This window comes from Sprattus sprattus, assembly GCF_963457725.1.
Source record: "Sprattus sprattus genome assembly, chromosome: 3".
NCBI classification, from domain to species: domain Eukaryota; kingdom Metazoa; phylum Chordata; class Actinopteri; order Clupeiformes; family Clupeidae; genus Sprattus; species Sprattus sprattus.
The window spans coordinates 24866949-24890234 of NC_137922.1; the positions used below are offsets into that span (position 1 = coordinate 24866949).

The 23286-nt window shown below is 46.5% G+C and overlaps 2 protein-coding genes across 3 annotated transcripts in view; both read left to right on the forward strand.

The window, feature by feature from the left end:
* The first annotated feature begins 1828 nt into the window (after positions 1-1828).
* LOC308362354 (ras-related protein ralB-A-like) lies at positions 1829-7135 on the forward strand. 2 transcript variants are annotated; one of them, XM_080834967.1, is made up of 5 exons: positions 1829-1955; positions 4092-4303; positions 4878-5086; positions 5646-5823; positions 6691-7135. In XM_080834967.1, the coding sequence occupies exons 2-5, from the start codon at positions 4190-4192 to the stop codon at positions 6808-6810; spliced, it is 621 nt and encodes a 206-aa protein (XP_080691093.1). In that variant the 5' UTR covers positions 1829-1955; positions 4092-4189; the 3' UTR covers positions 6811-7135. The 2 variants fall into 2 exon arrangements, with proteins under 2 accessions (XP_080691093.1, XP_080691094.1); XM_080834968.1 differs by lacking the exon at positions 1829-1955 and adding an exon at positions 3273-3398.
* Positions 7136-10547: 3412 nt separating this feature from the next.
* ptpn4b (protein tyrosine phosphatase non-receptor type 4b) overlaps positions 10548-23286 on the forward strand; it is a 70959-nt gene continuing 58220 nt past the window's right edge. Inside the window, 1 exon segment of the mRNA XM_080835220.1 lies at positions 10548-10946. The gene's annotated coding sequence lies outside the window, so the exon portion shown is untranslated.

Consider the following 23286-nt stretch of genomic DNA (forward strand, 5'->3'; position numbering starts at 1 on the left):
TCATTCGTTTTGCTCTTATTTGCTCAGGTGTAGATCCCCTTTGTCTTCGTCTGGAATGACTGACTTCAGTAAAGATTTCGTCTACGTCCTCGTTCACTTGGGCGTGAGGAGATGTGATCATCGGAGCGGCCTTACTCCTTGCAATCACGACATTGTGCCTCAATAGTCAGAAACTTTTTTATACGAGTTGAACCACGTGGGGTGTTCCTCCTACTCCGGGGTTTTGGGAGATTATGCCCCGGGGTTATAGAAAAGCAACTTCCCCGATGAGGCTCAGTCGAAAAGGGTACGCAACTGCTAAATTAACAACTAATAGACCTAAAATGTTTATAGAAGCAGCCGTCACATTCTTTGATTATATTCGCTGAGAGGGGTTTGAGAACTGGGTGCCAACTAGTGACGTTCTTAACATAAACCCTTGAAGTGGGGATGCTTTTTCCTTTGACATAAGAACAGCTTTTCTCTCTTAATATGGATCTGGGGTTATCTATTTCGGACCTATTTTTGCCAATAAGTGAGGGAGTGACTTTTTTTCGCATAACATTTCATCATTCTATTTTCAATGAAGACTCATCACGCCATCCCTTATTGTATATTTTCAATATGCCGATTTAGTAAATCATACGTATTTACATGAAACTAAATTTACTTAGCGAGCACATGTGCTTTTTAAGAAACACTAATGAATGAAAACAGTGTGCTATTCTAAAAGTTGCAATTAGCGTTTAAAGGATTCCTTTGTAGACTTGGAACCTCTTTAAAGAAAGCCCTTTTGACAGAAGGTCTTTTCATTTGCCACGTTGTTATGGTGCCATCCAAGACCGTTTCTTGCTAGGGGAAACAAAACTTAGAAGTCTTTAACATCTAGCCAAGGAGGCATTTATTGGATATGTGACGATGCTTTGAGACTTAACCTGTAACAGTTTTGACTGAGGCGCCAACGCAATTTGGCCACTATGTGTTCAGTGGTGTAGGCTAACTAGATTCCAGTTGACTTCGATAATCAAAACTGACACCAGGAATTGCTGAACATACTGATGTCTGTTTTCTTTTCACAAAACTAACCTACCTATCGCCGCGTAAACTATAGCATATATAGTCTATCAGGTCCTTGTTGATTCTGACAAGACTTATTTACATATGAAGGTCTACAAAATATAAAAATGTGAATTGGTATTTATTCGCGTGGTCAGAAATGTAGGCTATCTCACTCTTTTCATGATACTTGCACTGGATTACTTTGCTGTTCACATTTGTATCGTTTGGACCGCTTATTCCTTGCGCAAATGGAGCAGAACTGAAACGCATATGTAGGTACATTTAAAGTTATTGAAGAGCGACACCCTTCAGCCATTTAGTGCACCTACAGCTGAGGTCAGTCTGTGGTATGGGGTGCCGCAGTCTGAAATTACGAAGGCTTTTCACACCCAGTTTCATGTAGGGCCTGGGCGATTTGGTTTTCTCGAAGACAGAATATAAGCCTCGGGTCGGACCTCATGCCTTTTACTTACAAATTAAATAAACTTTAGCATCTTTCCTTCCACCCTGAAAAATCAACGCAATCCCAGTTAAATCGAGATATTCCTCACAAACATCGTTTAATTAATTTCAGTTAGAAATTAAGTTATGGAATTTCATATTTCATATTGTAACTTCGTCAACCGATTGTGTGACTGCGAGACATACACACACCGACTCTATGAAATGCTGAAACAACAATACACAAATCGCAGAGTTCTAAGTGGGCTGAAATGTTGCAGACCAATATCGCTAGCTCAGTGCTGTGGATTCGTTGTCTGACCTCACATCCTTTTGATAGTCTCCCAATAAACTTCCGGTTATGACAAAAAAGTTTGGGAAGAATGGAACTCGGCTAGCTTCGGATTATTAATGCTTTTTCCCCCCAAGAAAAGAATTGATCGAGGAGGGATTTTTACCAACTTGTAAAGTGTTCGGTGAGACATGTCTTTGCTCTTCTGAATAGAGGAGATTGATCACCCTTCTACGTTTTGATACATTTTGAAACAAAGTTACTGGCACGGGGTTTTGCTACTTCTCCTTTTGTGAAATGTTTGATGGACAGGCGTAAAACGCTATGTGAGACAAGATACAACAGGGTTACGTCGCACTAGTATTCATGCAGCCAATCAACAACTGCAAGGGGCGGGCTTTAAGCAGTGCAACAGGGAAGGCAACTTCTCAATTCCAAACTAATTTCAGAACTCAGATATTTGAGGCGCTTAAAATGCTTGTTATTGTCGAAGATGTATTCGTTTCTTGTTTGAGGTTTTGTTGCATATGATGACGACGGTGTACGCACGTAGGATTCCTGTAATCCAATTGTAGCCTATTCTTTGTTATTTTGTGATGAGGTTGGTTGCTTACTTTCTCTTTACGTCTGTGCGTGCCCTACTCAAAATAATATTTTACATAGATATGGGTGTTGGCTACTGCGCATAACCTTTAAACGAGGAGCCCGAATGTGTTGAAGGTTTTTCGAGCAGTTGTTTTGGCAGTTCTTTTTTTGATGTTGTTGTGGTATTGCAGACAACCACTGATCTGACTGCTTATTCCCTTGACGTAGTCAGACCGTCTACGCTCCTGATCCATGTTTATCTTTAATCCAGCGGAACCCCTTAACAGTTATTATCTCAGGTAGCCTCTGGTGTCGTCACCTGTGAATGTCCTTGACGCCAGTCATGCTCAACTCACATGATCTGAGAGTGAAACCTTGGCGAAGTGCTACACTCTGTTGTTTTACCTTTCTCCAGCACTAATGCCTCTGGTAGGCCTGCTATCAATCCAATTGATGTAGTCTCAAAATAAAAACTCCTTGTAATCTTCATCAATCTGTATTTTAAAATCACTTGAATGATAAAAAAAGCAGTAAATGAAATTATTTCTGCTCACTCTTTAGACCTATGGCAGCCTCTCTGACAGGAATATGTATACCTCAGCAAAAACTTTATGGTTTCAAGATCTCTGACCATGTCTGTGCGTCACGCTCGGGTATAAGGCCACAAACGTCAGCCATGGGTGATATGGTTGTGGAGGAGGCTATGCTACCCCTGGCTCCATTAGGATGCTTCTTCTATGGCGTGCCTCAGTGGGATCTTAGTTGATGTGATCCCAGCCTGTTCTCTTAGCTTGTGTCTCTCAGCTATGATGGGGTTGTTATGGGACTAATGCTAGCCGTGATAGATATTTTGTGGCAAGTGTTTTTGGAAGAAAAGATCGAACCAGGCCAAACGTCATGTGATATTTACTCCATTGTGGCAATCAAAGCTCTACTTCCCGTGCAACTGTTTTTAGTTCTCTCATGCAGCCTCCATTTCATGCATTGATTTGCAATGGTGGTTGTGAGACGAGCTGGAAATGAAAGCATTGACCGGTATGAGGTCAGTTCAACTCACTTTTATTCATAAAAAGTGCTTTCCAGGTGAGGTAAATAAGTTGAGAATGGAAACGTGCATGAATAAATGCGGTGTCTAATTGTGCACTGAATGATGTCTGGCCCTTGACGACAGTAGTGCTGTGGTGCAGTGACTCATATATGGGTGACCATTATGTCTGTGTGTCACCTCTTCCCCTGTGTGTGTGTGCACACCGATAATAGTCTCCTGCATTTCTTGTCTGGGAGAAGAACAGAAATACACGTGTGACGGTGCATCAGTCCCCTTTGCTGCACAGATGCTAATGTCCTTGGGAGAGTGTGTTTTATACCAAGCTATTATTTTCCTATAATAGCTTTTATCATTATTATTATTAAGTCCCAAGAGCAATTATGGTGTCCTTATGGGTCTATCTAACCACTCCTCTCACATGTGTGAGTACCAGATATTTAAAAAGTTTTGTGCTGAGAATCAAACCAAGCTTTTTCAGTATTATTGTGCATCCTGGTCACCTTGATTCTTTTTCCCCGTTTTTATTCCGATTCATTTCAATAACAGAGAATAGCAATACAAGCACAAATCCCACAGGCAAAACTTTATATTGTCCCTTTAAAAAGCTTTGGTTACATCAATAGCATCTTCATATTGCCCTCTAAAAAGCTTCTGTTACATTAATAGCATCTTTTCCTGTCTTCACAGGTGGGTGCAGCAGTTGTGGCAGCGTGATTCTGATTGTAAGTGTGTCTGTGTGTGTGTGTGTGTGTGTGTGTGTGTGATCGTGCTGGGGGACTTGAGCCATGGCCTCCAACAAGTCCAAGAACCAGAGCTCCCTGAGCCTCCACAAGGTCATCATGGTGGGCAGCGGCGGTGTTGGCAAGTCGGCCCTCACGCTGCAGTTCATGTATGACGAGGTGAGTGCCACACTGACCCACCACCTGCCAACCGGGTCCGCCAGGGCAGAGCGGCACAGCTCGCTGGCACACGCCCTCACGGCCTCCCACTCAAACAGAGGAGATTGAGATTGCAAGCGCCTTGAGACAATTGTATTGTTATGGCGCTTTATAAATCAAATTGAATTGAATTGAGCCTTTATAAGACAGAGGAATGAGGTCCTGAAGGAAAGTGAGCTGTGAGGTAATATCAGTGTAGAAGACGTCTGTACCACAGCAGCCAGCATAGCTTTATGGCAAAAAGACACAAAGCCTCACAGACGGGGTGGGTGGGGGGGAGAGAAGGGATTGGATCTGCATCATGATATTTATGAATCTCTCAGGCTTGTTTTGGTTGTCCAGACGGGACTTAAATTGTGAATGATCTCCAGATATGCCATTGGTGTCAGTCTGAAGAGTAAACAGCATTACATCTGTGGGGATCTTCCAGTTCTCTTGTTCACTGAGATCCATTAAGCTGCCTTGTGTTCTCTTGTTCTCTGAGATCCATTAAACTGACTTGTGTTGATCTGTAATTGGTCCTTGGTATGGTCAGTTTGTGGAAGACTACGAGCCCACCAAAGCAGACAGTTACAGGAAGAAAGTGGTTCTGGATGGCGAGGACGTCCAGATTGACATTCTGGACACGGCGGGTCAGGAGGACTACGCGGCCATAAGGGACAACTACTTCCGCAGCGGAGAGGGCTTCCTCCTAGTCTTCTCCATCACCGAGCTCGAGTCCTTCACTGCGATGTCAGAGTTCAGGTCTGTAGTCTGGCACAGTCTGTATAAGCGTCTATAGGACCAGATGCCATAGGTCCCCAGAGCTTGTTAGTGACTTAGTGACTTATTATGACACACAGCAGTGATGTTTCAGTCTGCTAATAACTATATGCAGCATACATTTTTTAAATGTTTTATTTCATTTATCTTATGTAGCGCTTCTCTAAGTACTCGAAGTTGCTTTAAAGAGTCCAGTATTCATTCAGACACAGTCATACCGGTGGTGGTAAGCTACATCTGTAGCCACAGCTGCCCTGGGGCAGACTGACAGAAACTGATATTTAGAATTATGACATATTATTCAATGTGTATATGGCAAGGATGGTGCTTGTTTAAAGTAGCAGTAAGGTGTGCCTGTGTTGGTGCATGGTTATGGGTTAGTAATTGTTCAGAGCTGCTTGCTAAAGTGGTTATGTGTGATTATTGTATGTGTTTGTGTGTATATTTACGTGTGTGTGTGTGTGTGTGTGTGTGTGTGTGTGTGTGTGTTTGTGTTTCCATACGTGTGTGTTTCTGTGTGTTTTCCTTCATGCATGCGTAGAGAACAGATCTTGCGTGTGAAGTCGGAGGAGGATATCATCCCCCTGCTCCTGGTGGGAAATAAGTCGGACCTGGAGGACCGCCGGCAGGTGGCAGCGGACGAGGCCAGGGGAAAGGCGGAGCAGTGGGGAATGCCGTACGTGGAGACCTCGGCCAAGACGCGTGCATACGTCGACAAGGTGACTGACAAAGTGTTCAAAGCGACTGTGACTCTGTCATTTAATGGAGAGTAGCGGCACGGCTACGCTTCCAGAAACAGTGTCCCTGTTTGGTTCATCGGCCAGTGAGCAGAGTTTTGTTGAAGGTCATTGCCAGATTAGCATCTTAGCCATATCTCATTGGATGGATTTTTCAAGATAAAGCATTTTCTAGACATTTCTTCTTCATAGGGGCATGTTTTAATTTCCTCTAGGCTGGGGATTAAAGTAACACTATGCAACAATTTGACACTTTTTGAGGTTATGGTTTTATATGAAACTAGTTTTGGTACCATCCTCAAATTCATTTTGATAGCATATGGTCATGTGAAGGACATATAAACACCTGTGTCTTTCCTACTAGTCATCCAGGATATGCCCTATGTAGTTCAGTGTTCCGGGCTGGAACGCCCTGCAAAAATGGAAGAAAAGCTTTCTCACGCATTACAGTGTCAGCTACACTGCAAAAAGACGCCATTTCGTGTGTTTGCAAGCTTGTATCAGTGACAAATGGGCTGTTGATGGTTTTTGCATGTCTTTTAGGTAGTTAGCTTGCTGGTTTTGGAACAGAACTCCTTATTGCTGCTTTAACTCAACTCTAACACTCATTCTTAGTGTTTTAATGGCGATTCTTCTGAGGTACTATTTACACCCCTGTAGGTGTCCCTGCGTCAGAGCGTGGATAAGAAAGCAACTTTTGAGATTGCTGGCAAACTAGAAATGAATAAATCATGATTGATATCTGCTGATGGCCCCCTTAAGACATAATCACTAAACTAACAATTGTAGACAATTGTAGCGCTATACAAAATGCCTGCCTAATGTTCTTTCCTTCTCTGCTGTCCTCAGGTGTTTTTTGACCTCATGCGAGAGGTGAGGGCAAAGAAGATGTCCGAGAACAAGGAGAAAAACGGCAAGAAGGGAGGCAAGAGCAAGAGAAGCTTGAAGGAGCGCTGCCACCTCCTTTGATCCAGAGACAGAGAGACGCCACCGCAGGAGCAGGAGCCATTTTCCCTCTTCTGAATGACACAGGGGGAAACTGCTGCAGTGTGTGTGCTCCTTGCCTTTCGATTGTGCACACAAAATCAACACCAGCATGCTTTGCGCCTGTACACTCTTGTATACCTCATTCTCTTCTGAAGCATGCCTATAAACCGCTGGCCATGCAGTCTGCCTTGAAATGCTTGTCCAGTGTTCTGTAAATGCCATGTTTTATTGTTGATATTCTTATTTTCTTTACTATAAAAAATGTTAAGTACTGTTGAAATAAACACATTTTCATTCTTTGTATATATTCTTTTGTAAACTGCTTAATTATATACTGTACAACGGGACACCAGATATTCCCCAACTAATGTTTTTTTTTGTTGTGGAAGATTTCAGAAGCTCTGTTTCATTAGTGGCTCTCCACCCTGCATTACAAACATGTTCTGTGGGAACAGTAGGGTGCCACAACAGATAAGGGATAGCTAAAAGAATACAGATGTGAAACCATGCATTAATGTCTGAAGTTAGACATGTTTTATCCAAAGCAAGAAAAGGAATTAGATGTTTGTTCCAAGCATTAATGTCTAAGGAAAGACATGTCGGAGGATGTTTTATCCACAGGGAGAAAAGAACGTGGATGTATGTTCTAAGTTACAACCTAAGCCGAGGTGCCAAGAGGGACCGGTACAGATGCCTTTTTCCGCTCCATGTTGTTAAGCCCGTTTCCTGTGTCACCAGCTCCGCCCTGTGGGTTTTACTGTGTCCGTATGGACGTCCCTTTGAGAGCCGGCCCGCAGTAAAGCCTTTGTGTTGCCCCAAGCGCTACGTCCTTAGTAGGAAGTGACAATCCTACACGCAGCCGTAGCGGCCCAGATGACTTTTAAGGTAGATTTGCCTACCAGATTAATCGCAGCTATTAAAAAACTGAACCCACCACCCCTCCTCCTGCCAGGTTTGACTAGAGCTCTGCTGCAGAATTATTTGCTGTATGACTTTTTATTTTGTATTTTTTTTAAAGAGCAGCAGTGGTTCTCAGCACATGGCCTTATTGGCACATGGCCTTATTCCCATGGTCAGCAGTGGGGTATTGCAGGCGCCGGTGACTTTGATGTGTTGGGAGGTGGCTGCACCAAAAGGCTTTATGGGAGCAATAAAGGGCTTTCCGCTCGTGTTCTTCACCTTGACTTTGAATGTGTGAAGCCCCCTGGAGCTCGTGCACAGTCTGTTAACACCCCACCGCAAGGCACCGCTGTGGGACAGACACACACATGCGCACGTGTGCACACACACACACACGCACACACACACACACACACACGCACACACACACACACACACACACACACACACACACACACACACACACACACACACACACACACACACAGCACAAAATACATGCCAGATAGAGTGATACTGCTTGCTAATGCATTAATGTACAAAGCCTGTTCAAGTGCACCTATCGCATTTACCATCCTGCCATGTTGTTTGGCAGAGAGCGGTCTATGACCAGTGTAGGCCCACACTGGAAAGTACTGTCACGTCAACCAGGCCTGGACTGAACAGAGAGTGTGTTCAACTACTACAGTTTTAAATCAGTAGTGTTTATATCTACTGCAAAATGGAGAAAACCACATCAGATGGTATCTGTGTCGTCATTATCACCTGAAATAGAGAGAAAGCATGTGGTCCAGTAGAACTGCAATAGATCCCCATTCTCTGCAGAGCCACACTATATCTCCAATGATATATCAACAACACAGAGAAGGTGGATTTGGGATTTTGGAGTCAGGCCCTGGTCTAGCCCTGATCTGGCCCTGATCTGGCCCTGGTCTAGCCCTGATCTGGCCATGGTCTAGCTCTGATATAACCCTGATCTAGCCCTGATCTGGCCCTGGTATGGCATGATGCGTCAGCGGTTCACCAGGGCAGTACCAGAGCCATCCCAACTCCAGCTGCTATGTAACAGGATGACTTGAGACGTTGTCCAAAGACACCAGGCTGCCTGCACGTGTCAAGGGCTCCCCCTAGTACCCCTGTGGAGCATCACTGCCCTGCTATGAATGCAGGCATTTCTTTCATATCATTTCCATGGCATTACTGATACATTGGAAATAGAACTCTCAAATGAAAATAGAACTCTCTCCATTTAATGACATATGTTTAGATTTATTAGAGGGTATGCATGTGGTAATCACTTTGGTGTTGTATAAACACCTCCGGTAGAGCTTGTTTCACAAACCTGGCCCTTTAGAATTGATCAGCTAGAACTGCATTCATCCTCACACAGCATCCAAACACATGCAGAGCTCAGACAGAATGTAGGTCTATAGCAAACTACAGGCATCTCTGGGATTCTTCTGGGATCAACAGGAATTCTGTGTGGGTCACAGTGATCTGGGGTCTCCTACGGTGATCAAGTATGTCATTTCCAGCCTTTCTCTGAAAATTGAGAATATTGAAAGACTGCAATAACCATTTTATACCAGTAGATGGCAGCAAAGGCAGGTCTTGAAGACTGAAGCGGCGCTCTGATTCGGCAGTCAAAAGGCAAAGCCCTCTGGCTCAGTGCTCTGAAACAAAAAACAATATGCATTTCATACCCCAAGTTCTGTTCCTGGTCTAAATTCTTCACATTCATGTTTACTTTTTGTTGAAATGTATGCATATTGTAGTAAAATCCGCACCGAAACCTCATTGCTTATGGCAGTTTTATATAATTGTTTCATTTTCTTCTGGTAGGCTACCAAAGCCTAGCCGGGTGTAATGTATAAATAGAACCCTACAAGGGTACAGCCCTTTCAAGATGAGACATTGAATTTAATGTGACCAGCATTGCTGAGAGTTAATGGCAAGAATTCAAATGGCTCTTTGTATAGGAACAAAAGTCATAGCAGCTTGTGTGAACATTTCCGTAGCACTGAAAACATCACAGATGTCCTGCTGAGAAAAAAACTTTCGTGGAAACAAGATAGACAGTGTTGTTTTCCATGAGTCGTCAGGTTTTCTCCCGCCTGATCAGATGGAATATTTATGTTGCCTCTCAACCGCCCTCGACTTCCACTTCGGCTCTTTCGGTCAGGCAGGCGCAGCTTGACAAACCTACCCACAGAACACGCTAGCAGCCAGGCACTGCAAGAGCAAATATGATCTGTTTGGTTTTGACTTAGTTATGTGACCTCGGGTTTTCTTTATTTTACGTAAATATTTTCCACCCAAATAGGCCTACTCATGACATATTAAAAACAGCCATTCGACTTGGAAAGCAGTAGGGGGCGATAGAGACCTTCTGGCTGTGCGCATTGGTAGGATTTTACTGTAAATATCAGCTCACTTTGATTTCCTCGCAGCAACTTCCAGCATTCTGCAATTTGGTTGGGCGGACTTGAACCCAGGTAACAACCTGTTCAGGTGAGCAGGGACCCTAGGATACGTGTGTTGAAGTAAGAATGTATGTTTGCACATGGACGTGTGTGATGTGTGTGTGTGCATTTGTGTGAATGTGTGCGCGCCCTTGAGTGTAATTATCCGCATAATTATGATAAGTCTGCATTCCCGCGATAAACGCCACACCTCCTCACCAGATTGACCCCACCCCCGCTCGCTTGCAGCTGAGTGGTGCGGAGTTGCGCCATGTTAAGGCTGCACGTTGCTATGCTGTTGCTTTTTGCAGCGGCGGCGACAAGCGAGCGAGCGCTGATTGCTGGGTAGCCGCACACACAGACAGCGGACACACAACCGTGGCAAAAGAGTACGGTTTCAATACAGAGAGAGGATTGACGCTGTTTTCAGTCTGGCTGACAATTCATTATGAACTTATTGCGAAGATTTGTGAAATTAGACGGAATGACCGAGGACTCCCTGTAATCGCCGTCTTCTATATATCGTGGGGATTGTTCGTTGTCGTTTTGAGGTACAAGCAAGCAAGCCAACCAGCCAGCCAGCCAGGAGGCCCCCCTGTGAATCTCTATGCGGACTCGGGCGACAACGATGTGGTTTCAGTGGTTCTGCAGCGGATGAATAGAGCTGGATTTTTTTCTCTTACTCTATATTTTGTAATCATCCTCCTTATAATTTTGCTCTCAAAAAACTGTACTCTCCTGGAGCTGTATATGAAGGTAAGCAGCAAATGCCTTAGCTAACCATAGTCACCAAGGATAAGCTAGCTAGCAAATAGCTGGCTAATTCGTTCTGCTTTCGCCTCTGTGGCAGCGAAGCAAGCTACTTAACGTGGCTAGCAAGATGTCTAGTTCGCTAGCTAGCACTGTGAGCTGATAGAACCAATGCTGTGGGGGTTGCAAAGTGCAGCTGATCTGGAATGAAACCATCCGTGGACTTGCCACCTTGGCGAGCAAGCTAGCTAGCCCTAGTTGGATAGCATACGCTACTCGTTTGGGTCGGCTGTGGTTAGCCAGCTAACATACGGCAATTTCCAACTAGGAATGAAAACGATAGCCAGTTAGCTTGATCGGTGTAGCTTATGCCTAAGCAGATGTTCGGCGTAAACACTAATACATGTATGTCTTTAACCACAAGGGTTCTTGCCGTCATGCTTATTCAACATGTAGAAATAAAAACGTCCTCATAAAAGCTGCCTTTAAAAAGCATAAAAAGCTGAAGTATAGTTAACGATAGGTGACAATTGCTCCGGTGTGTGTTCTATATGACAGTGTCACATATATTGCTCCGGTTAAACCTAATGTTAAATATTTTTACGGTGTCGTTTATCCATGACCAAATAAAGAATAGCTGCCTGTCATAATGCCTATTTACTACGCTATTTGCAGTATTACATTCCTCCTTGTAATTTTCAGTGCATCATATTTGACGGTGCTCTAGCCGGCTTGGCTATGTGCAAATTAACATTCCTTTCCTTGGTGGTTGGCTAATCAAGCCCTCCACAAACACCTGGTTAGCAAGATAACGTCGTTTTGACGACTGCGTCCGACTGGATTATTTGCCGATATTGCGTAATTTTAGGGCTAACCACTACAAATGATCCATGATAACCAAGACTGCATCATTTTTTCCCGGCTTCTTTGCAGTTAACTGGGACACTGGCTGATTAACATAACCTTACGGCGGTTGGGTGTCTAGTTGTCCACAGAAATTCACCAGTAGTGTGTCCCAGTTAGGTTAGGTGTACAGCAAAACACCAGACGTTTAGTTAGTTGCGTCAGAAAATTGCTAAATTTCAGCATACACTGGATAAGGGATCCCTTCATCAACAGCTCCTACATCCTCAAATTGAGAAGATCCTATTTATGTAATTGTCAAACACTCGTTTTGCCCCATATCTTTCACCGCAGACTTGTGAAATAAGCCTCATAAACCATAGAGTGAGCCTACCAGGAGAGAAGACTAGTGTCTTGACTTCCAGGGAAGGCTGGAATATGATCCACCAAGTTCCTGAAAGAAGCCCCTGGGCTTGGGTGTGGGTGCCTCGCCTGGTTATGGGTTGGGGAGGGGGCTCCTGAGTCAGGCTTGGTGTCGAGGTCTCGCTCTTACGAATAGATTCGGTTTCTGTCAATGATGATGCTGGTGTTGAATGTGTGTGGTGAGTTGTGGTGTTATGTTTGCTCAGAAATGATCAGTTGACGAGAGTTCACCTGTTGCTGCCGTGCCCATGAAGGGGAACTGGTCAGCCAGCATGTGTCGTCATGTTTTTGTGTTGGGAAAAGAAAGATATGAAGCCTGTCGGCCATCTTTGGATCTTAAAAGAGTGGAAAATGTTTGTTGTGTGACTTTGACATGCGGGGCACCGGAATTGCGGGAAAACAAATGGGAATATCGGAACACATGCCTTCGTGCCCCACTCTCTCTTGGAGGCCTGCTTTTGTTGATGTGAATGTGGTGCCTATTTTGGGGGGCTGCAATTTGACCTGGGTTTGCGTTACTGCCATTCAGCTGTCATAGTGGGACAAGCCGCCATGTGTCCCTGCCGTGGAACGGGGTTCACAGAAGTGTCATCTTGGACCCTGGTCAGCAGCTGTGACATGACTCACAGTGTGCCTTTACCCATAATGCAGTGGGCAGAAGACAAGTTGTGCTCATTGAAGCTGTGCTCATTGAAGCCCTCACTGACAGAATGGTTCTAATGGAATGCTTCTAGAACGTTTGAACATTCTAAGCCATTCAGGGCTCCAATTCAACCCTCTAAATCCGGAGGCTGACGCCCAGCTACTTTGCTGTGTGAAAATGACTCCATGCTATGGCACTTTGGGTTTGGAGAGAGTATTTATATTTTTACCCCTTGACGGTTAGCTTGCGTCTGTAGCCTAGATATCATTTTTTATTGTGACAAAATGCACAGACTTAGCCATGCATGGAAGCAATTTGCCTAAATCATGGGGTGCGAAAAAACGCAGCCGAATGTCTAAATCCTCCTTCCATCCTTAGCACCCGAGCGGATAAACGCTCAGAGAATAAAGAATAATGCCTGTCGCTAAGCTCTCGTCGTCACGTCACACCCCTCCTCCAGCCAATCCCACCCCCCCCCTCTCTTGGCAGCCAGCAGGAATTCTCCTCCTGAAGGGAAGAATTTCTCCGGCGTGTACACACACAACCTGAGCAAGCCTGGCCCAGCCCACCAGCATCACATCGCTTTGCTCAAGATGATGTCATAGCATTCGGTGAGCGGGAGAGGGAGGGTGCAGTACATTCAGGCCTCTCTCTCTCTCCTCCTCTCTCTCTCTCTATTCTTCTCTCTCTCTATCCTTCTCTCTCCTCCTCGCTATCCTTCTCTCTCCTTCTCTTTCTGTCCTCTGTCTCGCTCTTTCTATTCAACAATGAGAAGAGATGATGGCAGAGACATCGACATTCCTCCCGTCGATGCATAGAAGCTTTTCCTGAATTCAGGTGCAGTGAAATTGTATTATTCTTAGCATTACAACGACGGCAGCAAGTCAGGGAAGGAGAGCTGTAGAGAGTATGTGGGGGCATGGGGCTGTGTGTGTGTGTGTGTGTGTGTGTGTGTGTGTGCATTTGTGCGAGAGATGGCAAGCAAGCTGGATAAATAGCACAAGAACAGATTGGTGGAATGGTCAAATATAGCCGGTGTCGTTCTGCAAAACAGAACAGTAGTGTGTGTGTTTGTGTGTGTGTGCGCATGCATGCTGAGACAGAGCTCCAGGGGGTCTCCAGAGATCCCGCCACCCTCCCTCGACTCCCCCGCCATGAGACAACTGCCCTCTGAATGAGACTAGGGCCCCATCAGGTCCTCTGAATGAGACTAGGACCCCGTCAGGCCCTCTGAATGAGACTGGTGCCTTGATTTCCAGAGCATTAGGAAGAACAGGCCCTCTGAATGAGACTGGTGCCTAGATCTCCAGAGCATTAGGAAAAAACAGGCCCTCTGAATGAGACTGGGGCACCGTCAGGCCCTCTGAATGAGACTGGGGCACCGTCAGGCCCTCTGAATGAGACTGGGGCACCGTCAGGCCCTCTGAAAGAGACTGGGTCCCCGTCAGACCCTCTGAATGTGGCTGGGGCCCCATCAGGCCCTCTGAATGAGACTAGGGCCCCGTCAGGCCCTCTGAATGAGACTGGGTCCTAGATCTCCAATGCATTAGGAAGAAGCTAAGCCTGCCCAGCAGTCAGACACACACACACACACACACACACTCGCTAACACACGCGCTCTCACCCTCGCACCATTCTTCAAGCTGTCAGCCCTCCACTGTGAGAAGATTGGCTTGCGATGCATCTTGCAGGCGAGCATATTTCTGAACAGACTTGCTACCGCTCGCAAGGTGCTGGGGAGAAGGTGGGAGGTGAGGTTTTTCGTACAGAGAAAAGAAAAAAGAGCTTCTCAAGAACCCTTCTTCTCTAGGTGTTTTTATGTGTGTGTGTATTTGTTGAGGGGGAGGTGTTTGTGGGCCTGCGCTCTCGAGGAGGTATTTTTGTGTCTGTTGTGAACGGCAACTGTTGGCTCAGCAACAGCCTGGTGTTGCTATGATGGGGGTAGGCTGGGGAATTGGTTAGTTGTGTGTGTGGAAGCCAGAAGGGATGATTCATTTAAAAGGCTGCTCTGTTTGATGTGTGTGTGTGTGTGTGTGTCCAGTAGTGGTTAGAACATGATGATGTCGGGGGAATTATAGTGTGTGTGTGTGTGTGATTGAGTGAGTGACGTGTTCTGTTAATGTGTCACACACATCCGGTATGTGAGAAAAGCGGCCCTTTCTTACATATTGTTGTTCTGTATTGTGTGTTTGTTTGTTTAGTGTTGAATGATGCTTTATGTTGTGTCTTCTTGATGTTGTGTCTGCTTTCTGTTGCATTTGTTTGTTGGATTTGGTGTGTGTGTGTGTGTGTGTGTATATGTCTGTCTGTGTGTGGTCTGCTCTACCTGCGTTGGCCCTCTCCTCTTGAGACTCCCCTGATGCTTGGCCCAGTGCTCTGTGCTGTCACACCTCCTCATCAGCCTGTGTGTGTGTGTGTGTGTGTGTGTGTGTGTGTGTGGATTTGCACTCATAAAGGGATTTGTGTCATCGTCACCCCCCCCCCCCCCCCCCCCCAGTGGATTACTGTGTCAGGTAGTGGCCGCGCCGTAATAACGCCATACCGCTCCGCTTTCGCCCCTCAACGCGGTAAAGTGAGCACTCAATCTTATTATAGCCGGGGTGTGATATTTAGTTTATTTATTATTATTATTATCTTTAAGCTTTCAAGCATGGATGAGCTTATGTGTGGATGTGTAGCTGATGTTTGCAGTGTGATATACTCGGTGTCGGCACACCCAGGACCTTTGTGTGTGTGTGTGTCCGTCCCTCTTTTGTTAGCAGGAAGTGTGCTGATGGTGACAAATAGAATTAATAACATTCTAGAATGAGCCTCCTGAGGTTCCCCTGTTCAAGGCTTCTGGAGCAAATGAGACCAATGTAACTTCAGGGCACCTGATTATTGTGAGCCACTTTCCCCTGACCTTGACCTTGTTCTTTTCAAGGTCACGCAGGCATATTTCCACAGGCACTCTCCCTGACCTGTCACCACTCTAGTGTGACTGTGACTCAGATGCAGGAGCTGACCTGATGAGAAACTGCGGCTGAACTATGTACTGGAAAAGTTGGTTTTGAGGAAACCGGCAAGTGAGCCGGTTTCTGAGCAAGTGACCACAAGTTCCTTGTGTCTGGTGATGGACACTTATGTGGCCCAGAGATACCGGAAAGAAGGAGTGAGGGAGGGGGGGGGGTCAGTCCGGCTCAGTTCTGGCCTAGATCTGGCGCGGACCGGCAGTCAGAGGAGCTGAGAGTGAGTCCTACGTGACATGCGCTCAGCTGATTCTCGTCCATGTCTCGTCGGTGTCTCATGTCATTGAGCGCTGTGACAGACTGGGGCTTCTCAGAAGTGTGATGAGGCAAACAGGGTTAGGAAATGCCAGAGTTTGCTCAGCGCAGCAGAATTGTCACACTCGTTCTACTTTAGTTGTCTGTACCCACCGCTGAAGATGAAGGTGTGTTTTCATGTGGCCAGTCACACATAGACGCGGGCTGGTGTGCACTGCTCAGAAAAGAAGGTGCACACTATAAATTGACTGGCAATATGATTTAACGTACATGCACCAAACAATTGTCAGCATGCAACGAATGCCTGATCTGCATACATTGTCCATTAAATAACACAAAAACACTATTTGGCGTGAGCAAGTTCTACTCTTTTTTTTAACTGGGTTGTACCTCAAACCTGATCTTTTTCCACCTGCTCTTTTAACATAATGACAGTGGCTCTCGCAGCATGGAGCCTTGGGGTGTGATGATGGAGGAGTGTGGGCAGCTGGCAGCGACCAGCGGGTATCTAGCAGCAGGCAGCGGGCAGCTAGCAGCGGGTATCTAGCAGCAGGCAGCGGGCAGCTAGCAGCGGGCTGGCCTTCATGGGGATAGGTGGTCCTGCTTCGCTGCCCCTGGCAAAGCGACCCATTAAGACCACGATAGGAGGGCCAGGGGCTCTGGTGACTGTTAGGACCAGTCACTTTAACAGAGGAGGGTGAACAGATGAGGCCTGAAAAGAGCAAGGGGAGGAGGGAGAGAGGGAGAGAGAGAGAGAGAGAGAGAGAGAGAGTTTGGGAAGGAAGGAAGGAAGGAGAGAAAGGCAAATGCCCAGAGATGGAGGAAGAGGGAGGCCAAATGCCATGATCTGGTAAAGTGTGTGTGTGTGTGTGTGTGTGTGTGTGTGTGTGACGGACGGACGGACGGACGGACGGACGGACGGACGGACAGACAGAAAAAAAAAAAGGAGAGGCCAGATGGTGAAGAGTGAGGGATAGAGAGCGAGATGGAAAAAAGGAGACAGGGAGGGAGATGGACAGAGATGATGATGAGGAAGAGTGAGGCCAAATGCCATGACTTGCAGGAAGAGTGAGGATGCGAACGAGCGAGAACTGGAGAAGCATTGTGTAAAGACAGGCTGCTCTGCTCCACCCACGCTCTCCTCCCCTGCTGGGCTGTGGGCTGGCTGCGATGAGAGCCCGCCAGGTTCTCATCACCGAAGCCCGCACAGCACCAGCACCGCACCAGCACAGCACAGCACAGCAAAGCCCGCTCAACACAGCACTGCACAAGCCCAGCACCACACCGGCACCGCGCAGTGACGCAAAAACTCTCAACAGCTCTTCAATAAAAGACAGTCCTTGGCTCCACAGACTACCCCCCGTGCCGGTTCAACACCACACCATAACACCATACCAAAACACCACACCAAAACACCACACTGTAACACCACACCATATCACCACACCATAACACACCGTATCACCACACCGCAACACCACACCGCAACACCACACCGCAACACCACACCGCAACACCACACCATAACATAACGGCAGCAGAACACGGGCGGATTCTCATCACCTATGCCAGTTCCTCCACTTGCTGTGCGACAACCCACAAATGCGACACGTATCACATGCAACACGAAACAATTGCAACGACAACAAATCCTCAAACCCAAGTATTGATTAAATGCTTGTCTAGGTCAGACATAGGCTTGAACATTCTGTGTTTATTGATTATGTTGGTGTAAAACCATTCTATCAGTGTTATTAAATGACATAATATGGATTTACGTTTTGGTTTGAAATCAGCAGAGGGGTTCCCGGGATGGCTGCGTGTGTGGCAATGGATTTGGCCCTAGTATGGATTCCTGAAACAGTGCTGTTGGTGGTTACTGTGCTGTTTGTGGCTGCAGTGCTGTTTGTGGCTGCAGTGGTGGTTGTATTTACAGTGCTGTTTGTTTACTGTGCTGTTTGCCCTGGAGAAACACCGCGCTCTTTTCTGCCAGAGTAAACCAGCATGACCCACCTGCCTAGCCATGCCCCTGCTCCAGGTTGTAGGTTTGTGCCTCTGAGATAAAACCAGAATGACCTGGTGCTGGTCTCAAACGTGTGTGTTTTAGACTAAACCAGAATGACCTGGGGCTGGTCTCAAACGTGTGTGTTTTAGACTAAACCAGAATGACCTGGGGCTGGTCTCAAACGTCTGTGTTTGAAAGTAAACCAGAATGACCTGGGGCTGGTCTCAAACTTGTGTGTTTTAGACTAAACCAGAATGACCTGGTGCTGGTCTCAAACTTGTGTGTTTTAGACTAAACCAGAATGACCTGGGGCTGGTCTCAAACGTGTGTGTTTGAAAGTAAACCAGAATGACCTGGGGCTGGTCTCAAACTTGTGTGTCTGACATGGAGGCTGTGTCGGGGTAAACCCATGTCCCATGGTGCCACTGGTGTGCTTGGCTGGACCGCTGGGAACGGTTAGTTGAGGTGTGTGTGTGTGTGTGTGTGTGTGGAGGGGGGGAGTGTCAGTTGGTTTGTGACTCATAATGGGGTGTTGGTGGTACAGTGGTTACCGTGGCAAGAATCCTTGCAGTTGCAGTTTTTCCAAACAAATGGTGTTGCTCAGTACGACTGTGGTGGGCACTTTACCATTTTCTATCGACATTATAGTTACTATTCAAACATTCCACAATAAACCTCCCCAACGGGATTTGTTTTGTACGCATCTTGACAAACAAGAATACAGACCCGCTATGGCAAGCTGAAATGATGACTGAGACAATCACAGAAGAGAGTATCTTCAGTGTCATAAGGCACGTTTGGAGGAGAACCCAACACGGTGTGCCCCTGCCCAGGAGAGGGTCCGGTCGGATTGGAAAAACCCGTTGGCGTTTTGGATAAAAATTAGCGTCTGCTTAATAACGGACATTTACCTTATACCTTTTCCCTGCAGCAGGGGTGTGGGGAAGCGGCTCCAAACCAGAACCTTCCGCACTGAGCTGTGGCCTGTAGAACTGCGGCTCCAAAATGGAACCTTCTGGGCTGTGGCCTTTAGAACTGCAGCTCCAAACCAGAACCTTTAGAACTGCAGCTCCAAACCAGAACCTTTAGAACTGCGGCTCCAATCCAGAATCTTCCGCACTGGGCTGTGTTCTGTAGAACTGCGGCTCCAAACCAGAACCTTCGCACTGGGCTGTGGCCTGTAGAACTGCTCCACCTGAAGGAAGGTCTCTGTCAGGCTGCGGAGGCGCTGAGCACACACACACACACACACACACACACACACACACACATGTTTATTCACCCGCTTACGCAACAGCCTGCGATTGATATGGAGCTAAGGAGAAATACAGTTTTTTTCTCTCTCTCTCCCCATATAATCTCTTCATCTTTCTCTCCTTCCCTCTTTCAAGTTGTTTCGCTTTTACTGTGTGAAAGAGAACCTTGAATTTTTTTATTTTTTTTTATACGGTAAGGGACAGTTTATTAGACTCTAAAGGGCTCTAAATATAGCGCTACTGTTCTTCACAGGAAGACATATCTTGAATTTAATGACCTTAGGCTACAGTTCCCAATACTGAGCCACGTAACCTGAAGTTCACCCTTTGAATCTGGATCTCAGGTTGGCAGTCACAAGTGAAGAAGCTGTTTTTCTTGTTCGACCGAGGAGAGGTGTGTGATATGATGGCACCGCTAAAGGCTGTGAAATTCTGGAAGTGTGTCCAATTGGCCAATCGTTTCCTTAGTGCCACTATGGCGGCACAAGGGGCCTGGAAATGTCTTGTTAGAGAGAGAGAGAGAGAGAGAGTGTGTGTGTGTGTGTGTGTGTTGGATGTTTTTCCTCTAGAAGATCCGACCCCTGGAAAGAGGGAGGAAAAAAAAACTCCAGGCCAAGCCTACTGCATGTTGTCCTGAGGAATGTAGGAGTTGTAAATTCTCTCTCTCTGTTTGTCTGTTTCTCTCTCTCTCTCTCCTACCCACCCTTCCCTCTCTCTCTCTCTCTCTCTGTTTGTCTGTTTCTCTCTCTCTCTCTCTCCTACCCACCCTTCTCTCTCTCTCTCTCTCTCTCTCTCTCTCTCTCTCTCTCTCTCTCTCTCTCTCTCTCTCTCTCGCTCTGTTTGTTGTCTGTCTCTCTCCCCTACCCACCCTTCTCTCTCTCTCTCTGTTTGTCTGTTTCTCTCTCTCTGTGAGTGTGTGTTTGTCTCTCTGTCTCTCTCTCCTACCCACCCTTCTCTATCACTCTCCTTTCTTTTTTTTTCTCTCTCTTTAGTGGTATCCCCCCCCACTCCCCTCTGCGGGTCGTCTTCTCAGGGTTTTTGTGATCTTGTGTGTGCAGTGTGTGTGCAGTGTGTGCTCCGAGAGCCTGGAGGAACCCTAACCCCTGAATAAAAGCCTGAGAAAGAGACACAGAGGGGACCTCGGGAGTCCTGCCCTGTCCCAGAGTAGAGAGGCAATTTGAAGGGTAGTTGGCTTGCTGACCCCCAACCCCCAAACAGTCTCTCCCCCCCCCCCCCGCAATGGCCCATGTGTGCTCAAGGTGTCACCAGCTGTTTCTTCAACTACCCGTCCAAACGGCCATTCTAGTGCATGCCCCCTGCAGAAGTCACCGGTGCCAGAGGCAGAACCTTCCGGCAGTCACCGGTGCCGAAGCCTGACCCTAGAGAGGTCACTGTCACTCACCTCAGATACACGTGTGTGTGTGTGTGTGTGTGTGTTGTGGTACAGCATATGCATTTCAGAATCAGCTTTTATTGGCCAAGTTAGTTTGCACAAACAAGGAATTTGTCTTGTTGCAGTGGCTCTCACTGTGCTTACACATATTACTCAAATACAATACAACAGTGCAAAACAATACAATACAATAGTGCAATGGTCAACAATCCAATAAGTCTTAAAAGGTGTATATACAAAGAGTATATATACAATAGTGCAAAGTAGAGAGTCCAGGAAGAGCAGGAATAAATAAATACTATATGGTATGAGTATGACGGTTATACAGGAAGGGTGAAATAAATAGATATGGTTGCTGGGGTAATTGTACATTGGTTGTTTTTTACAGTGCCACAGAGGGTAAGCTGTTAAGAAGAGAGACAGCAAGAGGGAAGAAACTGTTTTTGTTTGTCAATGATCCTTTCTGCAGTCCTGACAGTCCATTGAAGTCTGTTCTTATCCAGTTTGGTGGCAGATCCAAACCAGACAGTGATGGATGTGCAAAGAACAGACTCAATGACTGCTGTGTAGAATAGGATCAGCAGCTCCTGAGGCAGGTTGTACCTAAGCTGGCGCAGGAAGTACATCCTCTGCTGGGCCTTCTTGATGATGGTGGTTGATTTGATGATGGATGTTGATTTCCCACTTCAGGTCTCAGGAGATTGTGGATCCCAGGAACTTGAAGGATTCAACAGCCAACACAGTACTGTTGAGTATGGTGAGAGGGGGCAGTGCTGCTGGGGGGCTCCTCCTGAAGTCCACTGTCATCTCTACATTTTTAAGCGTGTTAAGCTCGAGATTGTTGCGACCGCACCACAGGGCCAGCTGTTCAACCTCCTGTCTATATGCAGACTCATCATCATCACGGATGAGGCCGATGACTGATGTGTCGTCTGCAAATTTAAGGAGTTTAACAGACGGGTCACCAGAGGTGCAGTCGTTGGTGTAGACTAGGGAAAAGAGCAGTGGAGAGAGCACGCATCCCTGAGGTGCACCAGTGCTGACTGACCGGGTGCTGGATGTTGTTTCACCCAGCTTCACTTGCTGCTTCCTGTCTATCAGGAAGTTTGTGATCCACTGACGGGTGGAGGCGGGCACAGTGAGCTGGGTGAGTTTGGTAAGGAGGACTTCTGGGATGATGGTGTTGAACGCTGAGCTGAAGTCCACAAACAGCATTCTTGCGTAGGTCCCTGGGGAGTCGAGGTGTTGAAGGATGTAGTGCAGCCCCATGTTGACTGCATCATCCACTGATCTGTTTGCGCGGTAGGCAAACTGCAGAGGGTCCAGCAGGGGGCCTGTGATGCCCTTCAGATGCGTTAACATCAGTCTTTCAAAGGACTTCATGACCACAGACGTCAGGGCGACGGGCCTGCAGTCATTCAGACCAGTGATGCAGTGTTTCTTTGGGACTGGGATGATGGTGGACCGTTTAAAGCAGGAGGGTACTTCACACAGCTCTAGAGAGCGGTTGAAGATCCGGGCCAGCTGATCAGCGCAGGCTTTCAGACAGGAGGGTGTCACACCGTCTGGGCCTGCTGCCTTCCGTGTCTTTTGTTTCTGAAAGAGCTGGCACACATCCTCTTCACAGACCGTCCGTGCAGGGGGGGGGAGTCAGGGGGGAGGTGATAACAGGGGCTGCCGATGATTGTGTGAAGTCTGGGTTGGAGCGGGTGAGGGGTGTGAATGTGGGGTGATCAAATCTGCAGTAAAACACATTCATATCGTCAGCCAGTTGAGGGTTCTCCATGGAGCGGGGGGATGTCCTGCAGGCCTCTCCACACTGAACCAGGGTCGTTAGCTGAAAACTTCTGTTTTTTAATCTAGGAAAAACTGGTTTTCTTGAGAACCATAGACCTTTGATGCCAAATGAAGTAGTTTAACTAGGAGAACCTCCACCTGTCTGCTGGCCTAGTTACTTGCAATAATCTTAGTTCTTCTTGTGTTTATGCTCTTTGTATTCATAAATAACTGCAGTGTTGTTACACCTTGGCGGTATTAGCTAGCTGAGTTAGCAAGCACTGAGCTTAACCAGAAGCCTGCTAGCACTGAGCTAGCGCTGAGCTTAACCAGAAGCCTGCTAGCCTAAGCTAGCACTGAGTTTAACCAGAAGCCTGCTAGCCTAAGCTAGTGCTGAGCTTAACCAGAAACCTACTAGCCTAAGCTAGTGCTGAGCTTAACCAGAAACCTGCTAGCCTAAGCTAGCACTACATGTCCTCAAAGGTGCCGTTCCTTTGGTTTGACGGCTTATATAAACCTAGTTCTTCTTGCTTCTAGTAGGGCTGTAACGATACACCTACCTCACGATTCGTTTTGTATCACGATTCTTGACCCACGGTTCGATACACCCCACGATATTATTATTATTATTATTATAATTTTTTATTTCACATTAGAATAAGTATGAGCTATAAAAAAAATTAAGAAACAATTTATAACCAGATATTGAGGTTTTTATTTCTCAAAGCAATGCTGTTGAAAAAC

Excerpts from the sequence above, each read along its gene's own strand:
- LOC308362354 (XM_080834967.1), top strand. The coding sequence starts at position 4,190 with ATGGCCTCCAACAAGTCCAAGAACCAGAGCTCCCTGAGCCTCCACAAG. Across the intron at positions 4,304-4,877 it reads TGCAGTTCATGTATGACGAG|TTTGTGGAAGACTACGAGCC; the intron begins GTGAGTGCCACA and ends TGGTATGGTCAG. Across the intron at positions 5,087-5,645 it reads ACTGCGATGTCAGAGTTCAG|AGAACAGATCTTGCGTGTGA; the intron begins GTCTGTAGTCTG and ends ATGCATGCGTAG.